Source organism: Gymnoscopelus microlampas (assembly GCF_963454915.1).
Source record: "Gymnoscopelus microlampas genome assembly, chromosome: 20".
Classification (NCBI taxonomy): Eukaryota; Metazoa; Chordata; class Actinopteri; order Myctophiformes; family Myctophidae; genus Gymnoscopelus; species Gymnoscopelus microlampas.
The window spans coordinates 23745494-23771631 of NC_139957.1; the positions used below are offsets into that span (position 1 = coordinate 23745494).

The 26138-nt window shown below is 41.1% G+C and overlaps 2 protein-coding genes across 2 annotated transcripts; both read right to left on the bottom strand.

Moving 5' to 3' along the window:
- Nucleotides 1-6149: 6149 nt before the first annotated feature.
- lbh (LBH regulator of WNT signaling pathway) lies at nucleotides 6150-17124 on the bottom strand. Its single transcript, XM_084045486.1, has 3 exons — nucleotides 16915-17124; nucleotides 11682-11784; nucleotides 6150-8136 (listed from the first exon to the last, which is right to left on the bottom strand). The coding sequence occupies exons 1-3, from the start codon at nucleotides 16941-16943 to the stop codon at nucleotides 7924-7926; spliced, it is 345 nt and encodes a 114-aa protein (XP_083901612.1). The 5' UTR covers nucleotides 16944-17124; the 3' UTR covers nucleotides 6150-7923.
- Nucleotides 17125-18509: 1385 nt separating this feature from the next.
- On the bottom strand, nucleotides 18510-25451 carry LOC311035940 (26S proteasome regulatory subunit 10B). The gene is made up of 14 exons (XM_084044451.1): nucleotides 25320-25451; nucleotides 24441-24520; nucleotides 24298-24337; nucleotides 24124-24176; nucleotides 23878-23945; nucleotides 23184-23298; nucleotides 22888-22975; nucleotides 21497-21558; nucleotides 21269-21392; nucleotides 20433-20494; nucleotides 19867-19987; nucleotides 19350-19430; nucleotides 19066-19137; nucleotides 18510-18962 (listed from the first exon to the last, which is right to left on the bottom strand). Exons 1-14 carry the CDS (start codon nucleotides 25402-25404, stop codon nucleotides 18844-18846), a joined length of 1170 nt encoding a protein of 389 aa, XP_083900577.1. The 5' UTR covers nucleotides 25405-25451; the 3' UTR covers nucleotides 18510-18843.
- Nucleotides 25452-26138: the final 687 nt, after the last annotated feature.

A 26138-nucleotide genomic window follows, 5' to 3' on the forward strand; every position in this document is an offset into this window, starting at 1 on the left:
TGCCACCTCACCTCCAACAGAGGAGCTCATCTATACAATTCTCCTTCATCATTGCATCAACAGTTAATGGCCCTGTTCTAAGACAATTTACCAGGAACAGTGTGATCATCCACTCACTTTAATAAATCCAAGCTTTTGACCAAGTCCGCTGTCATGTGTTATGGTCATTCTTAAACCATGTGAGTAGTGCTCTCACAATTTACAGTTGTGGTGCATAGGAGAATGGAGGCTAAATCTTATTTTCACAAGAGAAGGTTAGAAGGGAATTAATAAAGGTAGAGGTCAAACAAAATTCTTACATTAGACATGCCATTCCATTTATGCTTGTCTATGGGGGGAAGAAGAATGACTTTTTTCAGGCACTGAATACCATGTTTGGAGTTTATTTTTAAAACAGTGTATTGATAGCATTTAAACACGTTTTGGTTAAAAAATAAAACCTCATCTGGTTTGTTGTTTTTAAACATTCTTGCCTCTTATGACCTCTTGTGCTTTTCCGTAAAGCAGGGAGGGAGGAGGAGAAAGGAGTTTGTAGGGGTTCAAAAAAGGGACATGGATGATTTAAGTCTTAAATCTTCTTCCCTTTCACCCTTCCCTTCCTCCTTGCAATGCATCTCTACATATTATTCTGTTTTGGAATTCCAACTAAATCTACAGCACTTAATTCTGTATCCCCCATGTACTCCCCATCTCTCTCTGTTTCAGTTTTCATCTCCTTCTTTCTGTCTCTGCTTCTGTCTGTCTCTTGTCTTGCACACTCCCTTTTTTGTCCTTTTTCCACCCTGGTCTCTAGGCAGTAAGGGTTAGAGTGGTGGGGCAAACGTGTTCTATTTATATCAGTGCTGGCCTATGGAAGGGCAGCAGTCTGTGGCTTAGCACATTAACACACAAAAGTACATACGTAAGTGGACCCCAATAGACTTGCATTGATCAAAGCTTTGAAAGCTTGGGGACAAGAAGGCAATATACTCTTACATCACCCTATTAAACAGTGTATGAATCCCATGGCGCTGAGAGTCATCGGGCCAAATAGTGTGTGTTGTGATTGTGGGTCCACTGTCCAGCACTTGCATTATGTCTTCCCAAGATTTGCCTCTTGAAGAACATGAGCGCAGAGCTGTTTGGCAGAGTATTGACCGTGCTTGACTTTGATTAATTATGAAGTCGCTGAGGCTTTGTTTTCAATAGCAATCACTGCGTCATTCTCCCTTATCCTCGATGGATGTATCGTTTGAGGCTGTGTGATTTTTAGATGTGAAATGTTTTCAGGGGAAAGACACATGATGGCAGAAAAGAATAAGCTCTTTTTCTTTCCTTAAATCACACTGGTTCAATTCTATGGACATACGATGATGAATTCCAAGATTACTCTTGCTGTGTTTTCATCTTGTCTTTTCTCACAAGTCTTATATTACTTGGCCAACCAAGTCTTCAATATGGCCCTGATGCTTTTTTTCCTTCACCTTTTCATCCTTCCACTCTTGTTGTACTGTATGCCCCCCTGCATATCATCCCTTGTTGGCAGTGCCAGATATGTGTCTATGCTTGGTGTCCAGTCTCCAGACAGGTTATAAATATCTAGCAGGGGTTTTGCCTCATGTCCTGAGAGCTCTACTTTCTTCTCACACTTGAGGAACCATGGGAAAATAATCTTTCCCTTACGCACATGGTACTCATAATAACACACGGTTATATACAAAATCTCCAGGCATATGCACCCACTGGCAAGCCACACAAACACACAAACACACACACACACACACACACACACACACACACACACACACACACACACCCACACCCACACACACACACACACACACACACACACACACACACACACACACACACACACACACACACACTCTAAGAGAATAGTCCTATTCCGTAACATACAGTATAGTGCCGTTACAGAACAGGCACTGTTTATAATGACATGTTAACTTCCATTACATAACCTCTGCTGTGGGAATGCAGGGTATGTTTCTGTTGCCATCTAAGTATGGGAACCTTGCTGAAACAACAGAGTAGGATGAAAGCCTGGGAGAGGGAGAAATAGAGAATAAAAGAGCAAGAAAACATAGACTGAAAATGGAGAATGGAAACAAAATATGGAAAGAGGTTGGAAACAGGACTTCATAGGATAAGCCTTTTGTTCCCCCATCGAGATCCCAGATTTGAGTGAGACAGACAGATAGTGATGTGGGTGAAGGTGCTGGTCTGGGTTTGAGTGTGTTTTTGTAAGGTGTTGGACTAGTTGGGAGTCAAAGAGGAGTCAGAGGGCTGGAGAGGTCTGACTCTGCTGACACACTGGGATCAGTGACGGGATTGTTTCCATTGGAAAGAATTCCGAGAATGATCTAGAAGAGCTATCAGTGGCTTCACTCAGAGGACTTGACAACAGTTTTAATACAGAACCAGGCACGCACACACACACACACACACACTGTACGTGTTCACAGGCATGCAGCGTTGCACGCCAACGATGGTGTGTGAGACATAATCCGTCCCTCGATGTCACAGAGGTTCTCTCGCCGTGTCACTTGCCAAATGAAGGCTGTCACCTCTGCTCCCTGGCATGGAGGTTAATAAGCAGATTTACAGTATAAGGACACTCATACATTCTCGTCTGATACCGACAATAAGCCTCTCCGACCTACTTACTTACTTACGGTACTTATACATGACAGGCAAAGAGGGGAGCAAGATGTTGGACTATTGTGCTATAAACAGCTGAAAACCAAGGTGATTAACCTTTGAACTGTCTTGATAGATGGTAGAATATAAATCTTAATTCTTGCAGACAACTTGCTTAACTGCTCAAAATCAGCAACATTTTGACTGATCGTCTTCTGAGGCCTAGCTAATTCTTTAGATTTAGAGCTCTGACAAAGAGACAGGGGTGACAAGGCAATGCAAGTGGTGGTTAGGTTACCGACTCGCTGCACCCAGAGATCTCTGCAGCCCCACAGCCCTCCACCATTATCGGCCAGCGTGTATTAATAACTCTTTATGCTCACTTTTTTCCAGGAAGAAGGAAGCGAGATAGAATGTCAGCTCATTGTTCTTTTTCCAGGAAGTGACCTTAAGACCTTGAGAGTACCCCCTGGCCAATCTATGAGGCCCTTGGCCCTCTAAAAGCCCTCCTACCTCAACTTTGATGGACAGTTCCAGGTACACAGCAATCAAACGTGACCTGAATGGGTCACTAAAACATTTCAGCAAATCACTGGAGAAATGTCCACAGTGATTCCTGGAAATTCCTGTGTCCCTCATTAGTGCTTTATACAAATGTACTGTTTCTTTATGGGCATGCCCATGTAGTGTATCATTGTGGTGAAGGTTTTACGATTTGTTGTACAACAATGTCATACAACGAATTTCAATTTCATTAATAAGTAACACCATCGTATGACAAAATATAAATGAAGCTTAGGCTATCTACCTGCATTTCCTATGTATCCTACTTACTTTGTTTTCAGGTTACGGTATGGACAAAGCTTCCACAAATGTTCTTGGGTAAACTCAGGCACTGACAATGGTCTTGTGACCGAAATGTTAATCCTCTTATCACTTGGCACTTGAGAAAAAGTCTCTGTCTAAGGAGTCATCCATATATTTTTGTGGTATGCGAAACTTTCACCTCTTCAGTTCCTCTTCATTTTTTTTTTAAAGATATGTTTTGGGGCTTTTTGGCCTTTATTTATAGTTTTACAGTAGAGAGAGACAGGAAGGAACAGGAACAAGGAGAGAGGGATGGGGAGAGACATGCAGCAAAGATCGTCGGGTACAGGACTCGAACCCGCAATGTGCTGTCAAGCTACTCTGGAGCCTAGGTGCCCGGACCACTACACCAGCAGTCTGGGCCAGTTACTCTTAATTTTTGAGACCGTCCCACAATCAACCTTATACTAAGGACAAAGCAAGGCGCAACAGTCTATCCTGTACTGGGTACGCTAGGGGCCATATTATCCTAAATTAAAATTGCCTAATGGGATGGTGCGGTCAGTATGTCGGTGGACCACTGCACATATCTGTATATGGTGTCAAATGCACCATATTTTCAACATACATTGATGTCAGACACAACAGAAGGGGCCCCAGGGGCCCGTCAAATCCACATATTTGATGCACATATATGGAGTCAAATGCAATTGGTCGGATCTGCGGTGCAACATAGGTGTGAGGCCCACGTAGCGCCATACCTCTAGTTGAAAATCGTATTATTGTTGAAAATATTACAGGTGTCAAATTCTAAACTAGAAAGGGGTGCTCCGTAGAGCTCATATCTCCACCAGGTTAGGTGGGCTATACCCAGGGCTGCATAAATGGCCAATATGAACAAGTGGGTTCTGTGCTCTTCCATGGCCTACTGTCAGGATGCACAAAAGGTTTGGCGCTGATCGGTTAAGTGGTTTGTGAGATTAGCTCTGGAATCATGCACACACAGAAGACACACGGGTGAAAACATAACCTCTCTCCCTGGCCTTCGGCCTGGCAGAGATCATCAGTGGTGTCTGGAAAAGTGGGTGAACTTCTTAGGTGGCTCGTGCCATAAAGGAACAGCACCCTGTAAAAAAGGAAAGTACTATGGCCAGTAGTGATTGCAAATCTGTTGAAAAGTCACTTGACTTCTGCTGCAGTTAATGCTTGCTTCATAAATCCCACACTGAAGGGACAAATTTATTGATCTGAATGATACATGAATCATTCCTTCAGAGACAGTTCAGCCACTGTTCACGTGAACATCATTACTTTATTGGCTGTTTGTAATTTAACATTTGCAGGTTCTCTGCCTAGTGCAATGTACGTATAAAAAACTACTTTGAAGCATTGGAAACTTAATACAAAATTGCAACCGGGTGGGGGGGGGGCAACATAGTCATGTCTGATATAGTCTATAGCATGACTGAAAAAATATTGTAGAGTCGTGAGTCGTGTTGATGTATAATGGTATAGCTAACGTTATTAATTCCCAAAAGGGAAACCATCATCATCATTATGTTCCTGGTCCAAAGTGCCACATTTATCTTAGCAATCTTTCCTTGGTAATTTGCCTCAAATGTGACGTATTTCCAGACAGCACTTGTGCTGTTTTTTGACTGCTCTGAATAAAAAGTCAGACAAATCAGGCTAGTGAGAGATGGAAAGAGGAAGCACAATCATTTGGGTTTTGTCCGAAGCATATACAGTACTTCTACTTATTTTGTCACTCAAAACTGTTCCTAGAGGCTCTGCACACTTGTCATCTTTAGCAAACTAGCACTCACAAACTACAGTGGCAGCAATTTTCAAGTGGAGCAAACGAGACAAGATGAGTGAGGAGAGTTCACAGTGCAGCACCGTGAGTGAGGCAGGACAGCTATGTCAACAGTGTGTGTTTGTAGTAGAGCCTGACCGATGCTACATTTTTCGGTCCGACGCCGATCCAGATCTTGGGAGTCCTAGATCATCGTTTTGACCAACATTTGGTCAATACCTGCAAAATGTTCTAATAAATGTGAAAAACATAGATTTGAAGAAAAAAAAGTTTCTATTTGAAAATGTTTAACTTATAAGCAATTGTTTAGGCTGCATAATTGCCGATAGCATCAAAAGTCTGATATATCAGCCAGACCGATCTATCATTCTAGTTCTAGTTTGTAGCCTGTCTTTGCAGAGAGAAATATTCTGCTTTTCTTGACTTTTACACTAGGCAGAGACTGGCAACACACACATACTCGGGTGAAAACTATCTACGTCACCGCCCTTGCAAGGTAACGATTTGGAAACTAAAGCACAGCTAAACAGCATGCTATATTTATGAGATTTTGTGTCTAGGAGTCGGGTAATAAGGTTTGTTTGGGGGAGGTTAGACAGGAAGAAAGGAAGTAGTATGTGGTGTCTCACTTCTATATATATATTTTGTAAGCATGTACACACATGCTACTTGATTCGCATAGAGATTCAGCATGTTCTTTGCAGGAAGTAACACTCATCTCTAACCGCTGCAGGTGACGTGAGGGGGCCAAAGGGGGTTTTCAAAATGGAAAAACAGAAAATGCACATCTTGATATTGCTTTTACAAAGAGGGTTGCCCCTAAAACCTTCATTACTTTCTTGTGTGTCAATAGACTCATCAGCAAATATTTCAGCCTTCCACACAGAAGTTGAATAGCAAATTCAAATGTTTATTTACAGCCTCTGTTATTTTTCACAGAGAGTGGTCTAGAAAAAAAACAAAATGGCGGCTAATCTCCCTGAGCTTTACATAAATGATGTGGGACCTGTAGGTGGTAGATAGCTGAAAGAGATGTTCTGTACACAGCCCTAATGCCATTCAAATGGACATTACAATACGACCAGACTAAGTTTGAACATGCTCATACAACAGTATCTCAGAGTACAAATTATTGTGTACACAAGTTAGGACATCACTCCAAATTGTTCATGGGGAATACGTGGTGGATGTAAAGAAAGAGAAATATCCACAGCATTTGAATTCAAGCGAATGACTAATATGATGGTAGGATGCTACGTAGATCAATGACCTGTACCAAAATAACTAATCACCTGGCAATGTTTTGAGAATTAACAGATTCATCCAGTTCCCCTCATCATTGTTGTGTTGTGTACAGTCCTTCTGGGAAGGTCTGAGACCAGTTTACAAAGCAATGTCCAGATTGAATACAATCAAGATATTGCCTATAACATTGGTGAACTTGCTCCTGTATTGTGCATTACCTTATGTCATATGGTGTCAAACACTATGGCTGAGTTCAGAAGAACAGGAAGACTAGGCAGGAGTCAACTTTCACTTCTGGTGTGAACACAATTAATAGACCAAAGCTATGATACACACAGAAGCAAAGCACTACAAGGCCTCAGGGGTTGACTATGGTACAAATATTTACATATCCTTCATTGGGTTTGTATATCAATTTATGACTCACCATCAGTCTTCATCTGCCATCTTTTAAAAACCTCCCAGCTCCTCATTTGAATGCTATAACAAACTTGCATCATATTTAGTCATAGAGCAGTCACTTTGACTTTATCACCATCTAAATTCTGTTCGTCCTAAGGATTCTAGGGGGCAACGGTGAGGACTCAACTTAAAGCATGCATGTGCCTCAGTGCATAATCAGCATTTATGCAACATATTCTTCATGTGGGGCACATATTACTTATCATTTTCCTTCACCTTCTCAATTTCAGTGAAAGAGCTTCCAGGCTCTCCTAGTTATATGAACGTTTGATGCATTCCTACAATAAATGTGCATCATTTAGTCACAAAATGCACCACAAATGAACAATCCACTGAATCTTTACACACAACACACACACTTTCATTATGGGCTCAGCTCCGTAGACACAATCATTAACAATGTCCAGAAACCTAGACAAAGATGAAAGATCCTCACGGGTACCACAGCAGTTATGTATATTGAGTATCAAGTCTCTGGGGTCATAACGCCAGCCATTTTAGAGTAAAGAACAGGTGCAGTAGTAGCCTCCTGCAGTGCAAGAGCTGTCCATGGAGCACTGACCTGCCACTGTCGTGTGAGAACCATTGAGAACCATTCTGGGGTGAGACACACAGGGTGGTAGGCATGGTAGAAAGTTAATTATCAAGTGTGCATATTTGCTCTTCAAGTTTGACTGGGTGTGTGAGACCCAGAAAGATGTGTTGCAGGAGTGTGTGTGTGTGTGTGTGTGTGTGTGTGTGTGAGAGAGTGTGAGTGTGAGTGTGAGTGTGAGTGTGTGTGTGTGTGTGTGTGTGTGTGTGTGTGTCTCATCTTCTGGGAGTGATTTGTGTTAAGGATAATGAAGGGCATCACTGGGCAATGTGTGCCTTGCCAGGAAATCTGAGGTGCAGTACAGCCAGTGTGCATAGGGTGGGGGATGAACAGAGGGATGGCCAGAGAAGGGATACCTCAGCTTCTAATGCTGAGAATTCTGTACTGGCTGTCCATTTTGGATATTGCCATTATTCTCCTCCTCATCTTCCTCCTCTTCTTCACTGACCAGGAACTCCTCCGGAGGCCAGCGAAGCTCACCGCTCTCCACTTCCCCCTCTGTGGGCTCAACCACAATGGATGGCAGCCGGTCTTTCAGTTTACAGCAGCGATCAAAGTCTGTGGGGTCAGGGAATATCTGTAAGGGGACAAGATTAGGGCAAATCATTTAGTCTAATTCATAAAAATAAAAAATAAAGTGCCCCATCAGTCACTCTAAATTCTTTGAAAGGGCGTTATTGCACCAAAGCAATTATTCAACACTGCAACACCAACAAGCGGATTATATAAAAGCATACAGTATATTGCACTACTCTGAATCAACAGTAAATTGAAAATGTATGAAGAAAATTAAATAACCCTATCCAAGCTGCAACCACTACCACCTACAATTAATCAATGGCATGAGGTTGTTGAGAGTGTATACTAATGGAAGAGATTACTGCTCCAGATGAAGTATAATGCGTTCAAAAAAAGATTGGGCCCCGGTAATAGGTTATCTTAACGTCCCTATATGAAAGTGTATGTTTTTGTGTAAATGTATGTGCCATGCTGATGTCGTGCTATACTTATGTGTCTTTTGATTTCAAGTACATGTACCATTTTTTTAAATCTTAATTTTTTTGTTTAATACGTCTGCCAAATTGTCCTTTTTGTTTTAGTCTCTTTTGTCGTTTGTTTTGATTTGTTTATTTGCTGACAAAAGATGACTAAGATTTCACTGCAGAAAGGCAATTAAACATCCATGTAAAAAAAAAAAGAATGTACGAAGAAAATTAAGCACACAGATATAATTTGTAAGTTACAGCACAAGAAATGTGTGGTAGATATGTTGTAAAATCAGCAGAGGTGTGGTGATCAGGATGTCACACTGTATATACAAATGTCTGTCTACACATTGTGTGAAGGTCTGAGGATGAGCCTTCACCCTGAAACACAAGCAAACTTGCATTTGGGAGCAGCAATACTGGTGTACGGTTTTTGATCCAGCACCCAGCCAGTAGATCTGGGCTGTGCGTGTCTTTTGGCCGTTTATCAGCTTCTCTCTCAATGTGAAATCAGCACCCGACATCAGTGTGGATTTAAATAATAAAATAAAGACTCAGGTAATATGAGGCCTGCAAGCCCAGCCAGACAGACACTTGTTTATGAGAGCTGACATAACTATGTGGATCTAAACTGAGATTACATGTGTTCCCTGTCCTAGAGAGATTGGACATCAAACTCGAGACTCTCAGTTCTCAGGGACCGGAGAAATGGCCCAGGGGGAAAAGCCTGCCACTCCTGATCCAAGAACAGCATTTTTTGCTGTTGTTTGGATAAAGTGGAAGAATATTTTTAGACCTGCATATTTCACTTGGAGACATTGGATGGGGAAAGCGATGTCGCTGTCTGGGCAAAGAGCCCAGTGGAAAGAAAGCATTAGATGCGGCTGGAGAGAGAGGAGGGGAAGAAAGAGGGGGTCCAGCTGTGTTCAAGCCTTTATGAACACCATAGGAGAGGGAATGAGGAGAAAGACAAAATGTTCTGTAAACGGCTGTGTGAATGTGACAATTTGTCAGGGTGTGAAAGCATGCATTTGTAGCAGACTTTTGTAGCTTTTACATGTGCCAAATACAACTGTGTGTATGAACATAATTGTACTGTACAGTATAAGTCAATGATCTGCGAGTATACCAAACAAAGAAATGCAATGAATGAGACACCATTTTGTGTGCAGCTGCTTGTATCCATGTGTATTGGCCAGATTGAACCTCTGCATTCCCTTGCCTGCGTACTCACTATGCATCAGCACTAAGAGGAGTCAGGCAGTGAATGACCTTGCCAGTGGACCCCTCGCCAACATGTCATAGCTTGTATTCACTCCCAACGGCAGGAAACAGCAATACATTGTCAGCAAGACAGTTCTTGCTATTTTGGGTTCTCACAGGGAGGGTGGGCGGTGAGGATGGTGTGAGTGTGTGTGTGTGTGTGTGTGTGTGTGTGTGTGTGTGTGTGTGTGTGTGTGTGTGTGTGTGTGTGTGTGTGTGTGTGTACAATACAATATCTGAATCAGACATCAATGTCCAGAGCTGAGGAAGTGACTGATGCTAGCATCATCACTTCATACAGTATGCAAGCTCTCCAAGGACTGGCGGGGACCTTGGGCAGACAGCCAAGATAGGAAGCTAGGTGGGAAGTCAAGTGGCACATTGGCACTCTGTCTCTTCACCCCCAGCATCCTAATTTTCCATCCTCTCAGACAGACTTACAACTGGGGATTGTGAGGAAAGGAAGCCCATCTCTTCCTACCGGTCAGTCTACATCCTCTTACGGAGAGTTTCCTAATATATCATGGTATGAACAGGACAGGGCAGTTACATTTCCAACTGTACTGTAAAAGTTACCTTAAATACAAACAAATGAGCATTGATAACTTAGATTTGATTAATAACATCTAAATGCATTTCGTTTAATGCGTTTGTCCATGATAACATTTGTAAATGGTCTGAGCTTTGTTACCAAACAAATAGACTGAATAATACAGGCCCATTGCATCTTGTGGGAAAAAAGCTAATCAAAGTAACTTGATTTTTAACTACCATCTTGCTTTGCCTGCAATGGTTAGGTTACCAATATTTCTGTTACAAGCCAAGTAAATTCTGTGAGTCTAGTTAGTTTTTTTATTTCGGTCATAATTCTTCTTTTTTTTAACAAGACAGTTCAATATACATTGCAACTTAGTCAACATGATGACTATTTGGCCGAAATTCTGTGAGTCTAGATTCTTTTAGCATGTTTAAACCCAGGAACTGTGACTTCCCAAGCCCCTTGGCTGTTTGTGTAGTTTAAATAAATCTGACATGCTTTATTTTTAGTCATAACATTGCTGTAGTACAGCAATTAAACAAAAATTGCGTATGTTGCTATATTTAAAAGCACCTGGGTGTTCCAGCTGATGAATTGTGTAATAGCTATTCATATTGTCAGCAGTTGATAATCTAGTAATTACACTTGTAAAATGCAAAAATATATCACTGCAATAATTACTCTCATAAGTGTCACAAAAATAAGTCTTTGCTTACATAAGAATCTAAAAATACCAGATGATTAGGTCTTGTTCTATTAACACAAAGCAGCCTGACCCAGGACCTTGTAGGGTTAACGTTACCAGGTTAAGTGCAGTGCTGGAACAAACAGTGTCATTCTAATCCCAGCCTCTGCCACTCTAATTAGACAAGTTTCTCAACAGCATTCTGAATGCAGAGTAGTGGAATATTAGGTCTTCCTGACTCGCCACCAGTCTACACCATTTACTATCTATCACAGAAATGCAGTTTTCGGCGAGGACGGCTGGCGGTCCAGGCACCTAGGCTCAATGTAGCCTGACAGCGCGTCGTGGGTTCGAGTCCGACAGCCTTTGCTGCAGGTCACTCCCCATCCCTCTCCCCATTTCCTGTCAGCCTACTGTCCCATCAATAAAAGGCATAAAAGCGCAAAAATAAATCTTAAAAAAAAAAAAAAAAAGTTTTCGCTTCTGCCGAGTTCCACACTGATACGAATACAAAACAATAATAGCTTAACTAATACTAATAATACTAATAATAGTTTTAAAAAGATACTGGTACATAAGACCACATGGGGTGGGGGATTAGAATGAAGTGGTGAGTCATTGACAAACACAAGGATGCGCATGCGCCCTACCTGGAAGGAGAGCCTGTCCTTGCTGGGGGTGAGCCTCATGTCCTCCATGGGGGTGCTGTTGATCATCACCTCAGTCATGTCTCGGCTGGGCATAAACACTGGACTGCAGAGGGTCAGAGAAGGAGAGGAACTGGAGGTCACACATCAACCAGGACAGTGATTCTCAACCTTTTTAATTTCAAGGACCCCCAGTTTGATATGCATTACGCCACTGACCCCAATTTGATACGGTTTATCTGTGGGACCCCAATCAACACGGTAAGTGTTAAATTTAACAGAGCAGTGTACAAATGGACTCATAAGGGTCTAAGTACACGCAACTTACAGACCCGTAAGGGTCAATTTTGTTCCTCAATCATGTAGCTGGGGAACCCCCTCAAGGACCTATTCATGATCCACAAAAATATGTGTATGGGTCCATTTTTAACACCCGTAAGGTGGTGGTAAAAAATTAATGCCCCGGTTATAGTGACAATTGTTGGATGTTTGGGTACTCCTTGGAGGGAAATGCAAAGACCTGAAACTCAATACATCCTGAATTAATTCAGTTAGAGTAAACAGAATATTTCTCTTGTGTGAACATGACATTAAGAGCAGGTCCACAGAAGAGTTTGACATTTAAAGTACAGCTTAAACATGCATCCTCCTTGGTTAATATGAATGTCTCTACTCCATTTTCTTATGGAATAGAATTCTGTTGTTGTAGTCATGACTAAATTAAACATTCAGATATCAATGGTGGAAAGAATATGCTCTTCAGTGGCTTTATCTCCCATCAAGGAAATAATAATAAAGCATCAAATATCAACATCACTTCTTTTCAAGTCTTAGTTTTTTTTTTTAATTCACTGCATTCACTGCAGCCAGTCATGAGTCATGACCACAACACACCAAGCAGCATCTATTGCACACTGCAGAACTGCAACACCTAAATGATGTGGTTTACTTGCATGAGCCATCTCTATCATACAAGATCATGTGCACTTGTCTTGCACTAACAATGAGGAGACAGTCATTGTGTGAGCATGCTGTAGGCGTGCAGTGGTTATTTGACTAGGTGGAAACCAGTGTTCTCAGTTCCATCAAAGCTTGGCTAAACATTCCATTTTAGATGAAAGCAACGGCAGGTTGTTTATCCATGTTTACTGTACTCACTGTAGGGCTACAGTAGAGCATGATATGGTATGTTAAGAAAAAAAATGGAGCTGCCCTCAGACTAGACAGGGGTGTTGTCTTGAGACAAAATGGAGAGTGGCCTTCTCACGCTCTCTATTTAAAGCCTGGTGCCATGGTGGTCAGTGGCCACTGGCCTGTGGCGATGGTGGTCACCAACAGAAAACATGAGCTGCTAGGTCACACATTCACAGAAATGTATAAAATAAAACTAAGAATAATGCATTTCTTGGGGGTGATATAAACTTTTTTTTAAAATTTATACAAAAAGTACCGTAGTATCTACACAGTACAGTTTAATAAAAAAAAAGTTTATATCATTTGGATGCAGAATTCCAGAGATGTAAAAAAAGAAGCACCTTAATAAATTCTTCAATGCAATTCGAATTTGTTCTAAAATACAAACAACTAATACTTGGCAATGTTTCTGTCATTCTGTTGATTACATCTTTATATGCCTCTCAATCTAATAATTGCAAATAAAGCCCTCTGGCCGTCTTGTCCAACTGCCCCCCAAATCGTTCTGGAATCATTTGAAACAATATTATCCGACATGCTGTGGTGTATATCTTTTGGGATTGGATAATAATCCTCTTTATATTACAGTCTTATCCATCTGAATGAGAAAAGCAAGAGTTTATACTGAGGTGGAGAGCATGGCGTGACATCGATCAATAACACAATGGGTCATCGTTACACCCTGGAGCGACACCGACTGCACTTCATCGATCCGTTTTCCATCCCTAAATTTACACAAAGCCCCTTTTGTCACTTGTCACGTTAACATTGTCATCACAGCAGAGTAGGTGGTCAGGGTGCAAATCTTTAAATGTGACAAATTAAATGTTGCTGGCTGAACCACCTGAACCCATTGCTGCACCAGCCAATATGCTTGGCATAAACAATGGTCGGACATCTAAAAATAAAAAAGTAAGCTTGAAGGATATGCGTGGTTTAGCATGGAAACAATGTCAGCCAAAGTTGCTTTTGAGCTAATTTCATCCTTGAGAGGGGACGGGGTGCGGAGGAGGCAGACACAGAGCAGGGGAGAAGCGGTTAGAGGGATGAACACAGAACGGTGACAGTGAGGACCTGAGCAGAAGAAAGAGGGGAGGGAGGGAATAAAGATAAACACTCAGGCCTTGCCAGTCATATTTCTGCTCAGGGATCGTATAAACATCCTGCTCGGCTAAGAATAACAGAACAGCGGCCTAATAAAACATAAAGGGGCACAATGAGAAGGAAGTAGGGGTGCACACGTAACAGCTCAACTCAGGAGGGAGTGATTGTACATACATATCAGTCAGATGCATTACTGTTTAAAGTGTCAGGAAAGGTTGAACAATTGTATTCCTTTGTCCAAGTGGAACACTTTCTATATTGAAAGGACATGTTAAGTGTTCTGTAATCAAGTGAACATTAAAATGGATGACATAGGGTATCAGTATGGGGACATTATGGTCTACAACATTAATAGTCTGCAGTATGAACTACATCCATTCAGCAATACTCATTGCATCATAGCCAGAAACATGGATTGTGGACTTAAGCTCTGCCATGCATCCAACTCTTCCAGGCTCAAATCATTGTGTTGACAGGTTGGGTGTACCTGTCTACATGCCAGTTTTTCATTAAACCTCTTAACCTTTGCTCTAGTGGAAGATCATGCACACCATATCATGCCAGCTTCCTAGTGGCCATGATGGACATCTGGTAATGGCACAAGACAAGCCATGAACCACATTTTCAGAACAACTAGCAAATCAATAACATCTCTGGATTTGACAGACATGCAGTATCTTCAAAAGCCACTGTGACATCAAAGTCCAATTCATCTAGTAATATCTTTTGTAGTTCAGTGTTGAACAACATTTGTTAAGGCACATGTGTTTGATGCTAGTTTTTATACGTGAGGACACTATGAGATAACTTCAATAATCCAGTGGATTAATGCCACCGACATGGCAGCCAATTGACCGGATTTATCGTTCCATTGGAACTGTGTCCCTGTGGAAAAAGCCACTTGGCTCTTGCGCACAACTGACCCAGTGAACATTTGGAAGTAGATATGCAGTGTTCCAATCCCATGTAATTGTGCTTTTGATTTAAAAAAAAAGAAGGAATAAATAGCCAAACACAGTAACATTCAGCATGTTTCTCCTTTATAACACAGCATTTATATATATTCAGTATCAAGAGGCCACAAATTGGAACAGGGTGGGGATGATCATTTTAAATGAACAAATCCTGTACTCATCACAGACTTCTTAAGGATAACTGCTACTTATTGATCATTTTAAATTTTAAAGCATAATTCAAAACCCTAGTCCATCAGGCTACGGGCTGAGTGGCCCGGAAAATGTATGCAAGCATCACAGGCCTGTCTGCGGTTTGTCCCAGTGGTGCTGACAGGGGACCAAAGTGATCTCTGCAGCAATCTGACCCATTGCACATGATGGGATATTACATCTTGCATTATTAACATTGTTTCCCCTTGTACCACCTCCAAATCTTACTACATCATAAATCTCAGCTGGAGTGATGACGAGGCAAGGCTGCCGACATTCCGTGCCAATGCTGAGCTGCCTGCGTTACACAACACTAAAGGTGGTGCGTATGGCGGTGAAGATTTTTTTTCCAGGGGGGGGGGGGGGGGGGGGCAGTCTCAGAACCCTGAGGAGTGTGCTGAATGAATGGGGTCAGCTGGTTGCTAGGAGTAAAATCTGTGCCTGAATACAGATGGAGATCAGATTACTTACTACCTTGTTCACAAATCTGACATAGGCTACAAGGGAAGGGAGTCGAGTTCCAGTCGACAATGAATAGTCTTAAACAGCTCATTTTAGGTTCACAGTTTACACAATGTTTGTATCAAAGACGATAATGGAATGTCCTCTCTTCCTCTCTTGATGACAACCAGTTCTATCTTCCATCATCATCATGCATTAAGAATACTTCCTGTTTACATATTTGTAGTATATTATACATTGAGAAGCTAGGGATAACTGCCTTGGGTTCAGACATCCATTATATTGTTTGAAGCCCCCCCCAGTAGAGTGAAGGTAAACTAGTTCAGCTATATAGAGTAGTTGTGCTTTCCACATAGCACTCAATAGAGGTACCTACGTGACAGGGAAGCAAAAGCTTACAACAAGCAGAGGCAACAGAGCCTCTGTGTGGTTACAGTAAAGAGGTCGAGTGAAAGCTTCCTGGTATAGATAGAGAGGCCTGCAGAATTTAACACAGGGGTCTTGCTAAGTTGATTCCAACATCCTCAGTCTGCAGACAGGAAAACAAGTCTACTATCTCAAATACATCAAGTAATGTATGGACGGTAATGGAAGAAAAAGAAAAGTACAGCAACCAATAGACAGCATTGTTCTACCCTGCATAAAACTGCTTGGACATGCAAATAGACCTGCATGTCTATTTGTGGCAAATAAAGCGAAAGCAACACCCATGCCAATGATGTAGAGTAGGTTAATCCATTTGGCTGTTATAGAAGAACTTGATGTGCATCGCGACTTTAAACATATCAAATCATAGAATTAAAGTAACACTATAGCCTATCATACACTACAAGATAGATAACCAAGGAGACTACTGATAATCAAGTGTTACTTTGTCATAGATAGCACGGCTTTTGTTTGTGGTGTGACCTTTACAAATTTCAGAGGCTGCACCCTACAGAAGTTGAAGAAAACATAGTTTAAGGGAAAACATTTGTGGGTGTAGTAGAGTAAGAAAATGACTCATTTAATGGAGGTTATCAGCAGCAGAGACATTTTTGATTTAGGGGATAACTCCCATAGTTGACAGGTGCATCATGTGTATATATATATATATATATATATATATATATATATATATATATATATATATATATATATATATATATATATATAGACAAATCAAATCAATCCCAATGAGAAGAAACAAATCATTCTCATTCCAACACGACACCAAAAGACAAGAATAACAAAAGTTAAAACACAAAAGTAAATTTGCACCAATCAGTTAGTTTTAGGGCAAAAAGTCGCAAAGGTACAGTCATACTCACCAGTAGATCCTTGGGGAATATACAGACATGAATTCACACCTGCTAAATATTCTGGTGATTAGGGAATCTTCACAGCCTGCCTTATTTCCCGGCGTGTAGCCTGCTAGCCTACTTGTAAATCGAAAGTGACTGTGTGTGTTCCAACAACACTGGCAGGCAGTGAAACAACTGCAGCGTGTTTGTTGTTAACGCTCTATGAAAGAGTTTAATAATTTCTTCCGTTTGCCTCAGCAGGACGGTTGTACCAAGAATTTATACAAGAGGCGTGTACCTCTGGTGGTCAGAGACACGCCCCCTCCTCACGGGCCAGAATTCTTCAATGGCAGCGCTGTTATCACCGCGAGCCAATCAGAGGACAGGTGTCTCGTATCCCAATGACGGCAGCAGGGACCCAAACATTTCATTGGGAATGGTATGGGTGATGCTGTTGATTTATAGTCGCTAAGGCAACACAATTATAGTCTTCTTGGCTCCCATTGAATGAAGAATCAAGACCCCCCCCCTCTCTCTCTCTCTCACACACACACACACACGTAGCTAAATACGCCATTAGGCTTCTCGTGACGTTTATCTGTGAGTATTTGGCAGAGAACGAGAGAGAGTGTCATTCATGAACGTATCCAAGGTCAATGCAGTGTCTTTGTTTCAGTAGCCATAATAACATTACCATTCCAATGCCGTTTTACTTCATCTAAAATGACTCTGACTGCAGTTTGCAAACTCGGTTCATTTTTATTTGACACAATCTCTAGCCAAGCTTTGCAAATAAATCTGGCGGTCAATATTTTTGCAACAGTTGTCTACATCTTCGCACCTTATAAATGCCCAGCTGTTTTTTTGCCTTGCACGCAGCGAATATTTGGCATTGAGAAAGCAGGTGCTGAGGACAGCTTGACATTGTACGTGTGCAATTTGGGACTTTACCACCATCTTGTGGCGGAGTTGGAACATGTTTTGTGTGGTAATTTAATTCAAAGCAAGCTTCCTCGTTGCAGTCCGCCCCTCTCTAACCATTGATTAACATTTGTTAAAGTCACAAACTGGTGCTTGAATGTACCCCAAGGCCCATTTGGTGTTTCTAAGCCTTTTAATTATTGGCACATAATTACAGAAAACAATAGTACTTACATGGAACATTCTGCATCATATTCTCTTTCGATCTCATATGCCAAGTTGGCATATGAGATATACAAAAGAGAATGCCAACAACTCGTGGCATTTCGTTTAATGAATCACAGACAATACAATGATTAATAAGAAATAAACTATCTTACCTAGTTTACATACTTTCACAATATGTGGAAGGGTTATTCTTTAACATCTGGAGCATTTGTTGCCCCTTAAATGTTGATGCAACATTAACAGTTAATGTTGTAAATTAAGACCCCAAACATTTAATAATTTTCAATTATGCTTTTATAACTAATATTGTACAAAAAAAGTTAAATGTCACAGCTGAATTATAAAACAAAAAGTACAGGTTCATCTCAAAATGTTTTTGAAGTCAAGACAGACTTTATATGACAATTCTTCTGTCAACCAGTTTTCCCAATTCTGAACCTCAACAACCTCAAGTCAATTCTAGGAAAATATACTTTGGTGATGTAAATTATTTATTTTCAGAACAAAAAAAGAAAAGCTGTACATTTAATATCAGTTGTTACCTGTTACCAACCCCTTACATTGTGAACCAAACATGATTCACATATTACTGCAAGACCCAAAGACAACCACAAAATTCCAAAAAGCTCCCCCATCAATCATTGGAAGAAGAATGTAACCCTTACACCCAATAATATTCATTATGGAATGTCATTTAGGTTGCTGAATATCTGTGTCTAAAACTTTATAGATATTGTTGTGATACAAAGTACAGGGTGTAATATAAATCCTCAGATGTTCCTCAGTGGTCCTCGTGGCAACAGGGAATCACAGAGGTTTATAATCCAACTTAGACTCCAGCTTTTTGGAATCTGCAACCTTTCGGACAGCCTTCATGAAATCTTCCTGGGTAACATACTCATGATCTGTACGGATGGCAAACATGCCTGGGGAAGAAGCAGAGTAACAGTCAATGAGAAATTACAATATGTTTAATATGATTACAACCGGCAAATCTATTTTTTTATTGAAATACATTTAGATACAAACCTGCTTCAGTGCAAACATTCCTGAGGTCAGCACCATTGAATCCATCGGAGAGCTTCACAATTGCCTCATAATCTAACGATGACAAAATTCAAGAGATCATTAAAAGAACCATAAGAGAGGACACTGTTCCTGCATACAAATATGAAGTAGATTAAATAACATGACTGGTGTCAGCTACTGTATATTGATATTGGGGAGGAGACAGCTAAACCTAAAGGCCCAATGCCCCATATTGTATACCTGTGCTGCAGGTTATAGGATAACCACCACATTCAAAGACTGACCTATTTCTCCATGCTTGGTGATTGGTCCAGCGTGAATCTTCAGAATGTCTAGACGAGCCTGCTCGTTGGGCAGCTCAATATCTGCAAACAAAAACATTCTGAAATTGAAACGTATTTGAAGAACAAACTCTCTAATATGGCTACAATGCTATAAAGTTCCATGTCTTTCCCTACAGAGGTATTTGAAACAATAAAGATGGCTAAACATCTAGTGTCTTGTAGTGTTCCAAATAATTTTAATGACATTGTCAACCAGTAGGTGTCCAAAGGATCCCTTGGTCAAAATTTCTCAATTGATGAGTAGGGAGACCACTTCCAACCACTGCAGATGTGCTAGTTGTATTTTATTAATATGCTTCAAATAAGCCCCGGGTTGTGGCTTTAACACAGCATTAACATGAACAGATGTTACTTGCAATGTGTCCGATAAAGAACATTATGGAAACGGTACTAAAACTCAAAGACTCAAAAGCACAAGGTTAACTAAATATTCCTTAGTGTGAAAGGGGAAACGTACGGATTTTACGATCCAGTCTCCCAGGTCGCAGTAAGGCAGGGTCCAGTGTATCAGGCCGATTGGTAGCCATTATCATCTTTACTCTGTGCAGGGTGTCAAAACCATCCATTTGATTCAGCAGCTGCAGACATAGTGCATAACACACAGTACATAGGGATAGCACTGATGAATAATACATATATTATCCAACTGGAACCGTAAACAGTGGGTGATACAATGCATTGATGTAGAAAACAACCATTTGTTAAACAATCAAATGAAAAGGGCATCTACAGACTCAGATCTGTGCAAGGATCTTTTCTATTGGTGAGCTTTTATTCAGAGACCCTCTTCAAGGCTCGAAGATCTCTGACCAAAAGCGCACAAATTTAAAAAAATATTCTTCCACAGATTTGAGCGTGTGGAAGCCCTTTTCATTCTGTTTGATGTTTTTCCCCCCAGCACCTGTTCTGATACTGGGTGAGCAGTGGATTTCTCTATTTTAATTCATGACATTTTTAAATCTGTGTAAGGGCTTTCAGAGAGCATGCTGTAATTAGGTAATTTAATAAGCCTGTGACACTCACTTCCATCAGAGTTCTCTGAATCTCTCTGTCTGCTGATGTCCCCTCAGAGAAACGACGGCCACCTACAAATTAAAATAGGTTGTAAGATTTGAAGACTGCTCTTACAGCATCACAATGGGATAGTCTACAACAGAACTTGTATTTACACTGCATGAAGTATAATTTTATGAAATATTATGTAGAGTTTACACTTTACACCAGCATATTTGGCTAAGATGGGCACAAACTCCACCGAATGGTATAATTGCAGGAGCCACTGCTGTCTTTTGCATCGTTTATGGTGTCCCAAAATTCAAAGCTTCGGGAGTATAACATACTCTGTGCATATTGTAGTCCCAATTTTCAGAAGGTGGCATACCCGTTTCCTGTTACAGTTAATTCTCCCATAGCTGTGTTTGATTGGCTAAGCAGCAGATTTGCTTAGAAACGCATGTGGAAGTGTCATATGTGTTTCCGGTTCGAACCTGCTGCCGAGCCAATCAAGTGAAGCTGTGGGATAAAGAACTGGAACAGGAAACAGCTATGCCACCTTCTGAAAACTGGGACAAAAGTTATGAACAGAGCCAATTGAAGCACCTCGATATTTGATATCTATGTCTCTGCCTGCCCTTTGGTCTTTAGATTAGGACAGCAACCAGAGCATGACATTAGTTTTATAAAAAATTGTGGATGACCTGCATGTCCATGTTGTAATTGATTGGTATAAACTATGAATAAAACAAATCAGCAAGAAAAGTAACAAAGTAACATTGTGGTGGAGATTGATTTTTCTTTTTGAATCCTTAAACACTTAACGCTGTCAGATTTTAAGGCCTAGATATTTATTGGCAACTTACCAATGGCATCAATTTCATCCATGAAGATGATACAAGGCTGGTGGTCCCTGGCATAGTTAAACATCTCCCTGATCAACCTGGCACTCTCTCCAATGTATTTGTCCACAATGGAGCTGGATACCACCTGAGCATGTCACAGAGTGAGAGAATGCATGAAAGAAACGCAGAGGTAGTGAGAAATATCTGTTGTGATGACTAACAATGTTATGTGAATTAATATCAGCTCACTTTTAGGAAATTACAGTCAAGCTGGCTGGCTACTGCTCTAGCCAAAAGAGTCTTTCCAGTTCCTAAAAAAACAAAAAACATCAGTCAATACAAAACATATTACATATACACTACTTAGTATACTTTAAACTTGGAAGTTACCCAGTTTACACCCAGTTTACCCCCCGTCAGTCGCAAACAGAGAGCTGGCCACAGCTTATCACAAATTACGTGCAGGTTCTCATTTTGATCGCTGTTTAGAATACTTAAGGCCTACGATGTTCCTCCCAACCTACTCCGAGCCATTGGGACCATGTACACGGAAACGAGAGCCCAAATGACAACGCCCGACGGTAACAGCGAGGAGTTCAACATCCAAACCGGAGTGCTGCAGGGTGACACCGTAGCCCCCTTCCTTTTTATAGCAGTACTGGACTATGCTCTGAGACAAGCTATGAAAGGAAGGGAGCATGAGCTCGGCTTCACTATCACGCCCAGAAGGTCAACGTGACCTTCCTGCAGAAACCCTGACAGACCTGGACTACGCTGACGACATCTGCCTGCTATCTGACCACGTAAAGCAGGCACAGGAGCTCTTGTCCAGAGTGGAGTTAGAGTGTGCTAGGGTTGGCCTTATGCTAAATGCAAAGAAAACCGAGGTCATGACCTATAACATCCCCCAAGAACATCGGCCCCTAACAACAACAGAAGGCACTGTGCTAAAGGAGGTCAGTGACTTTAAATACCTGGGCGCATGGGTCGGCTCCACAGAAAAGGACCTTAAGGTGAGGAAAGCACTAGCCTGGAGAGCTCTTATTGGCATGACCAGTGTGTGGAAATCCAACCTCCCCGACGCATCAGTTTCTTCTCTGCGACTGTGGAGTCCGTTCTCCTCTACGGCTGTGAATGCTGGACACTAAAGCAAGCCCTACAGAAGTCCCTGGACGGGTGCTACACCAGAATGTTACGTGTGGTACTGAACATCAACCAGGACGAGCACATTACCAACACGCGTCTGTACGGGGCACTACCAAGTGTATCAGAAAAGATAGCAGTCAGGAGGATGAGACTAGCCGGCCACTGCCACCGGCACCGAGAATTCCCGCTCAAAAAGCTTGCACCGTGGGAACCAACACACGGGCATCGATCAAGAGGACGTCCCACACCTACCTACGTGGATGTACTAAAGAAAGATGCTGGTGCAGAAAGCACAAAGGAGCTGGCCAGATGCATGGAGAACCGAGATGACTGGAGACTCCGATGGAGGGCTCGTCTGAGAACGACGTAGAGAGAGCTAAACTCCAGCACTTGCATTAAGCTTCCTGTGAGATGAGCGCATGCCTACTCCTTTTTGCATAACTTCCAAGTAACTTACGGTTTAGCAGCTGTTATGACGTATATAGGCCTCTCACCTGGAGGTCCGTACAGCAGACATCCTTTGGGTGGGATGATGCCTACTCTCAGGAACAGTTCAGGGTTGGTGAGCGGCAGCTCAATAACCTGAAACAACAGAGACGCAAACTGATGTGATAACCACCTAATAACGTGAAGTTTCCAAGTATCTTGCAATTTGCTATCAAATAAATTGATCTGCCCTCTAACACTGTAACAGTAGCTAATCATATATCAGTTATTAGAACTGCAAAGGAGGCGTACAAAATTGAGGCAAACTGCATCAAGTGCCAAACTGAAATGTTGTATACTGTACCTCTCGGAGCTCCCTGATCTGTTCAGACAAGCCTCCAATCTCAGAGTAAGACACACTGCCTGGGTCTTCATGTGACATGTTGTAAACCAGTGGATCTACTTCTCTAGGCAGGTATCTGCAGAAGAAAAGAACAATTATATATATTAAATTGTCTATTGAATGTGATGCGCGTAAAGCCTAATTTGTACTTTGCCGCACAACATTCACAACAGCCGTGCAACAAAGCATCGTTTAGGCTCAACCCTTTTTCAATAATCTTGAGTAAACGCTTATCAGCTTTTTTTTTTTTACAACATTGGTATCGGCAATTATAAAGCCTATGTGTCCCAATCATTATAGGTGAACACTTTAAAAAATATCAGATCTTTTATAGATCTTCCATTTTACATTTTTTTGGAATATAACTTGTAGTTATCTGTGTTTATTTTTATTTATTCGTTTGCTTATAAGTTCATTCTTTTTTTGTAATTTTTGACAAACTATCAGTCGGGCTCTAGTTATCTGCACCCATATTATGTTTTACTGAAGTCAGCTAAATACATCAGCGTAATTTGTAAATATCATGACCATTTCTAGGAATGACCAGACCATCACTCAAGGTAATGGTATTTGATATGATACTATCAACAACACTCGCCGCATTTTTGGTCATACAGTTAACAAGATGGCTGACGCATTCAGCAGTTCTGCTCACCTCATGATAGTCAATGTTGTCATATCCAAGGCCACTCTAGTAGCTGGTTTAAGCATGGCTTTGTCCAGCTGCAACACAAAATTAGGTCACACAGTTCATGTTAGCCTGTGGTTTGCATATGGACAAATATTCCATGGTATGATAAGACAGATAAATGTGCTTTAAACAATAATTCAGCACATATACACACAATAATGACACTAAATAATCAGATTAATCGTAACTGTCATTATGACCACTGCCTACCTGCCTTCTGCAACCAACCACATATCTTGGGCCATTGGTTGCCTTGACAATGACTGTGAAAGGAATCATAGGTTGAAGGCAGTGCATTTTTGTCCTGACCAGAACTGAGATAGATCTAAAAGACAGATCAAGAATAAATTACAATCAAAATTAATTAATTCGTACTAGACTTACATTTCTCATCCGTTAGCTGTTTGAGGACCTCGCCAACTATCTGAAAAAAATATAAATACATTGTTAGGGAGGCTGGGAGCAAGTATCACGCGTTAATAAAACAGTATTGGAAAAAATGATGTCTGAATTAAGCATCCATTTACCTGCCCAACACTCTGAAGCGCTTTCAGATCATTTTCTGACTTCTCATACAGTTTGTTCTGTTCTCTCAGCTGCTCTCGTACTATGGATTACAGACGGTACAATTCACACTTAATACATATCTAAACATTTAATGCTCAAGCACAAAGTTTCAATTGCTTTATCTTTTATTCTTAAATCCATTTAATGTTTTGTTTTGGTAACTGACGTAGCCCTGATACATGACTTGATATAGTATGTGACAGTCATGGATGATCGTCAACATCGTGTTTGCACTTTCTCCCTTTTTGGCCCTACATCTACATAAACGTTCAGATTTCAAATATAAAGTGCTTAACCCATGACCACGGATGTTACAATTATGTACGGCCCTCTGAAGTACCCGTATATTCCGTATTCTTCAATGAAAAGCATTTTAATCTGATCGCTGGCCATTTTCTCCGTATTTCTCCATATGCTTTCAACTACGCGAACCTATCGGTTGGGAGCTATATTGCACTCTGATACATTATGATGACTATGAGAAAAAGGCCACCGAAAAAAATGTTCCAATAAAAATGCTTTTTAATGAATAATACGGATCATACGGGTACTTCTGAAGACCCGTACATAATTGTAACATCCGTGGCCATGGGGGTCAGCACTTTATATTAGAAATCTGAACGTTTATGTAGATGTACGGGCCAAAAAGGGAGAAAGTGCAAACACTATATTGAAGTTCATCCATGACGGTCATGGCAGACGACCATCCATGGCTAACTGACGCAGCATGTAGCCTAGCCTACTTATTACACAGCTGCCTGCTCAAAATTGCGAACATGTTGTAAAACAAATGGTATCGGCTGATAGCAATGGGAAACTTTAGGGTCTAAATGACATACATTCTTTAAGACGTCCGTCGACTTCTTTGTGTTCAAGCAGTTTCTTTCTGTAATCTTGCAGTCCTTTCTCCCTTGAGTCCGCCATGTTGCCGTGTCGTATCCGTATGAATCCGTATTCCGTACTAACCACTGTTGCCAGATTTTGCGAGAGATATAAGCAGCCAGGTCTAGGAAAACAAGCCCAAAAGAAGTCACTAGGGCACTAGGCCATTATGAGCACCTCTGACTCTGTATACATTGAAAATAGCTCGCATCGCCACGCATTGCATATTTGAGAACTACGGGTTACATTAATCTTTAAAAAATGTTAAGCAGGCCCAAATAAGCAACTACACTTTAGAAGCAAGCCCAAAAAAACGTAACCCGCAACTAGCAATATTTACAAGCGACTTCACAGAAACATAAGCCCAATATCGCTTATAATAAGCGGACATGGCAACACTGCGCACTAACTCGATGATGGATGGAACGGAACGATAAATCGGATACAAAAGATGACTGAGATTCATTGACACTAAATGGCCACACGATGTCGCTATCGTCTATGGAAAGCTGCTAACGGTTTCCAGTATTTCAGTTTGAGCATTGTTATCCAGTTAAATGTATATGGCAACAATACATCGTTGATGGCTGTTCTGCCGACTGCAATATCACTGTACTGCTGCATATTATTGTCAAGATACACTATTATACTGTACAATTTAATTCACAGATAAGTTAAATAGGGAGTATTTCACTCACTTATACATTCTGGATGCGAACATTAAAATATCTTAATGGTGGCCACAAGCAGTTAACACATGAATGGAGAAAATACAG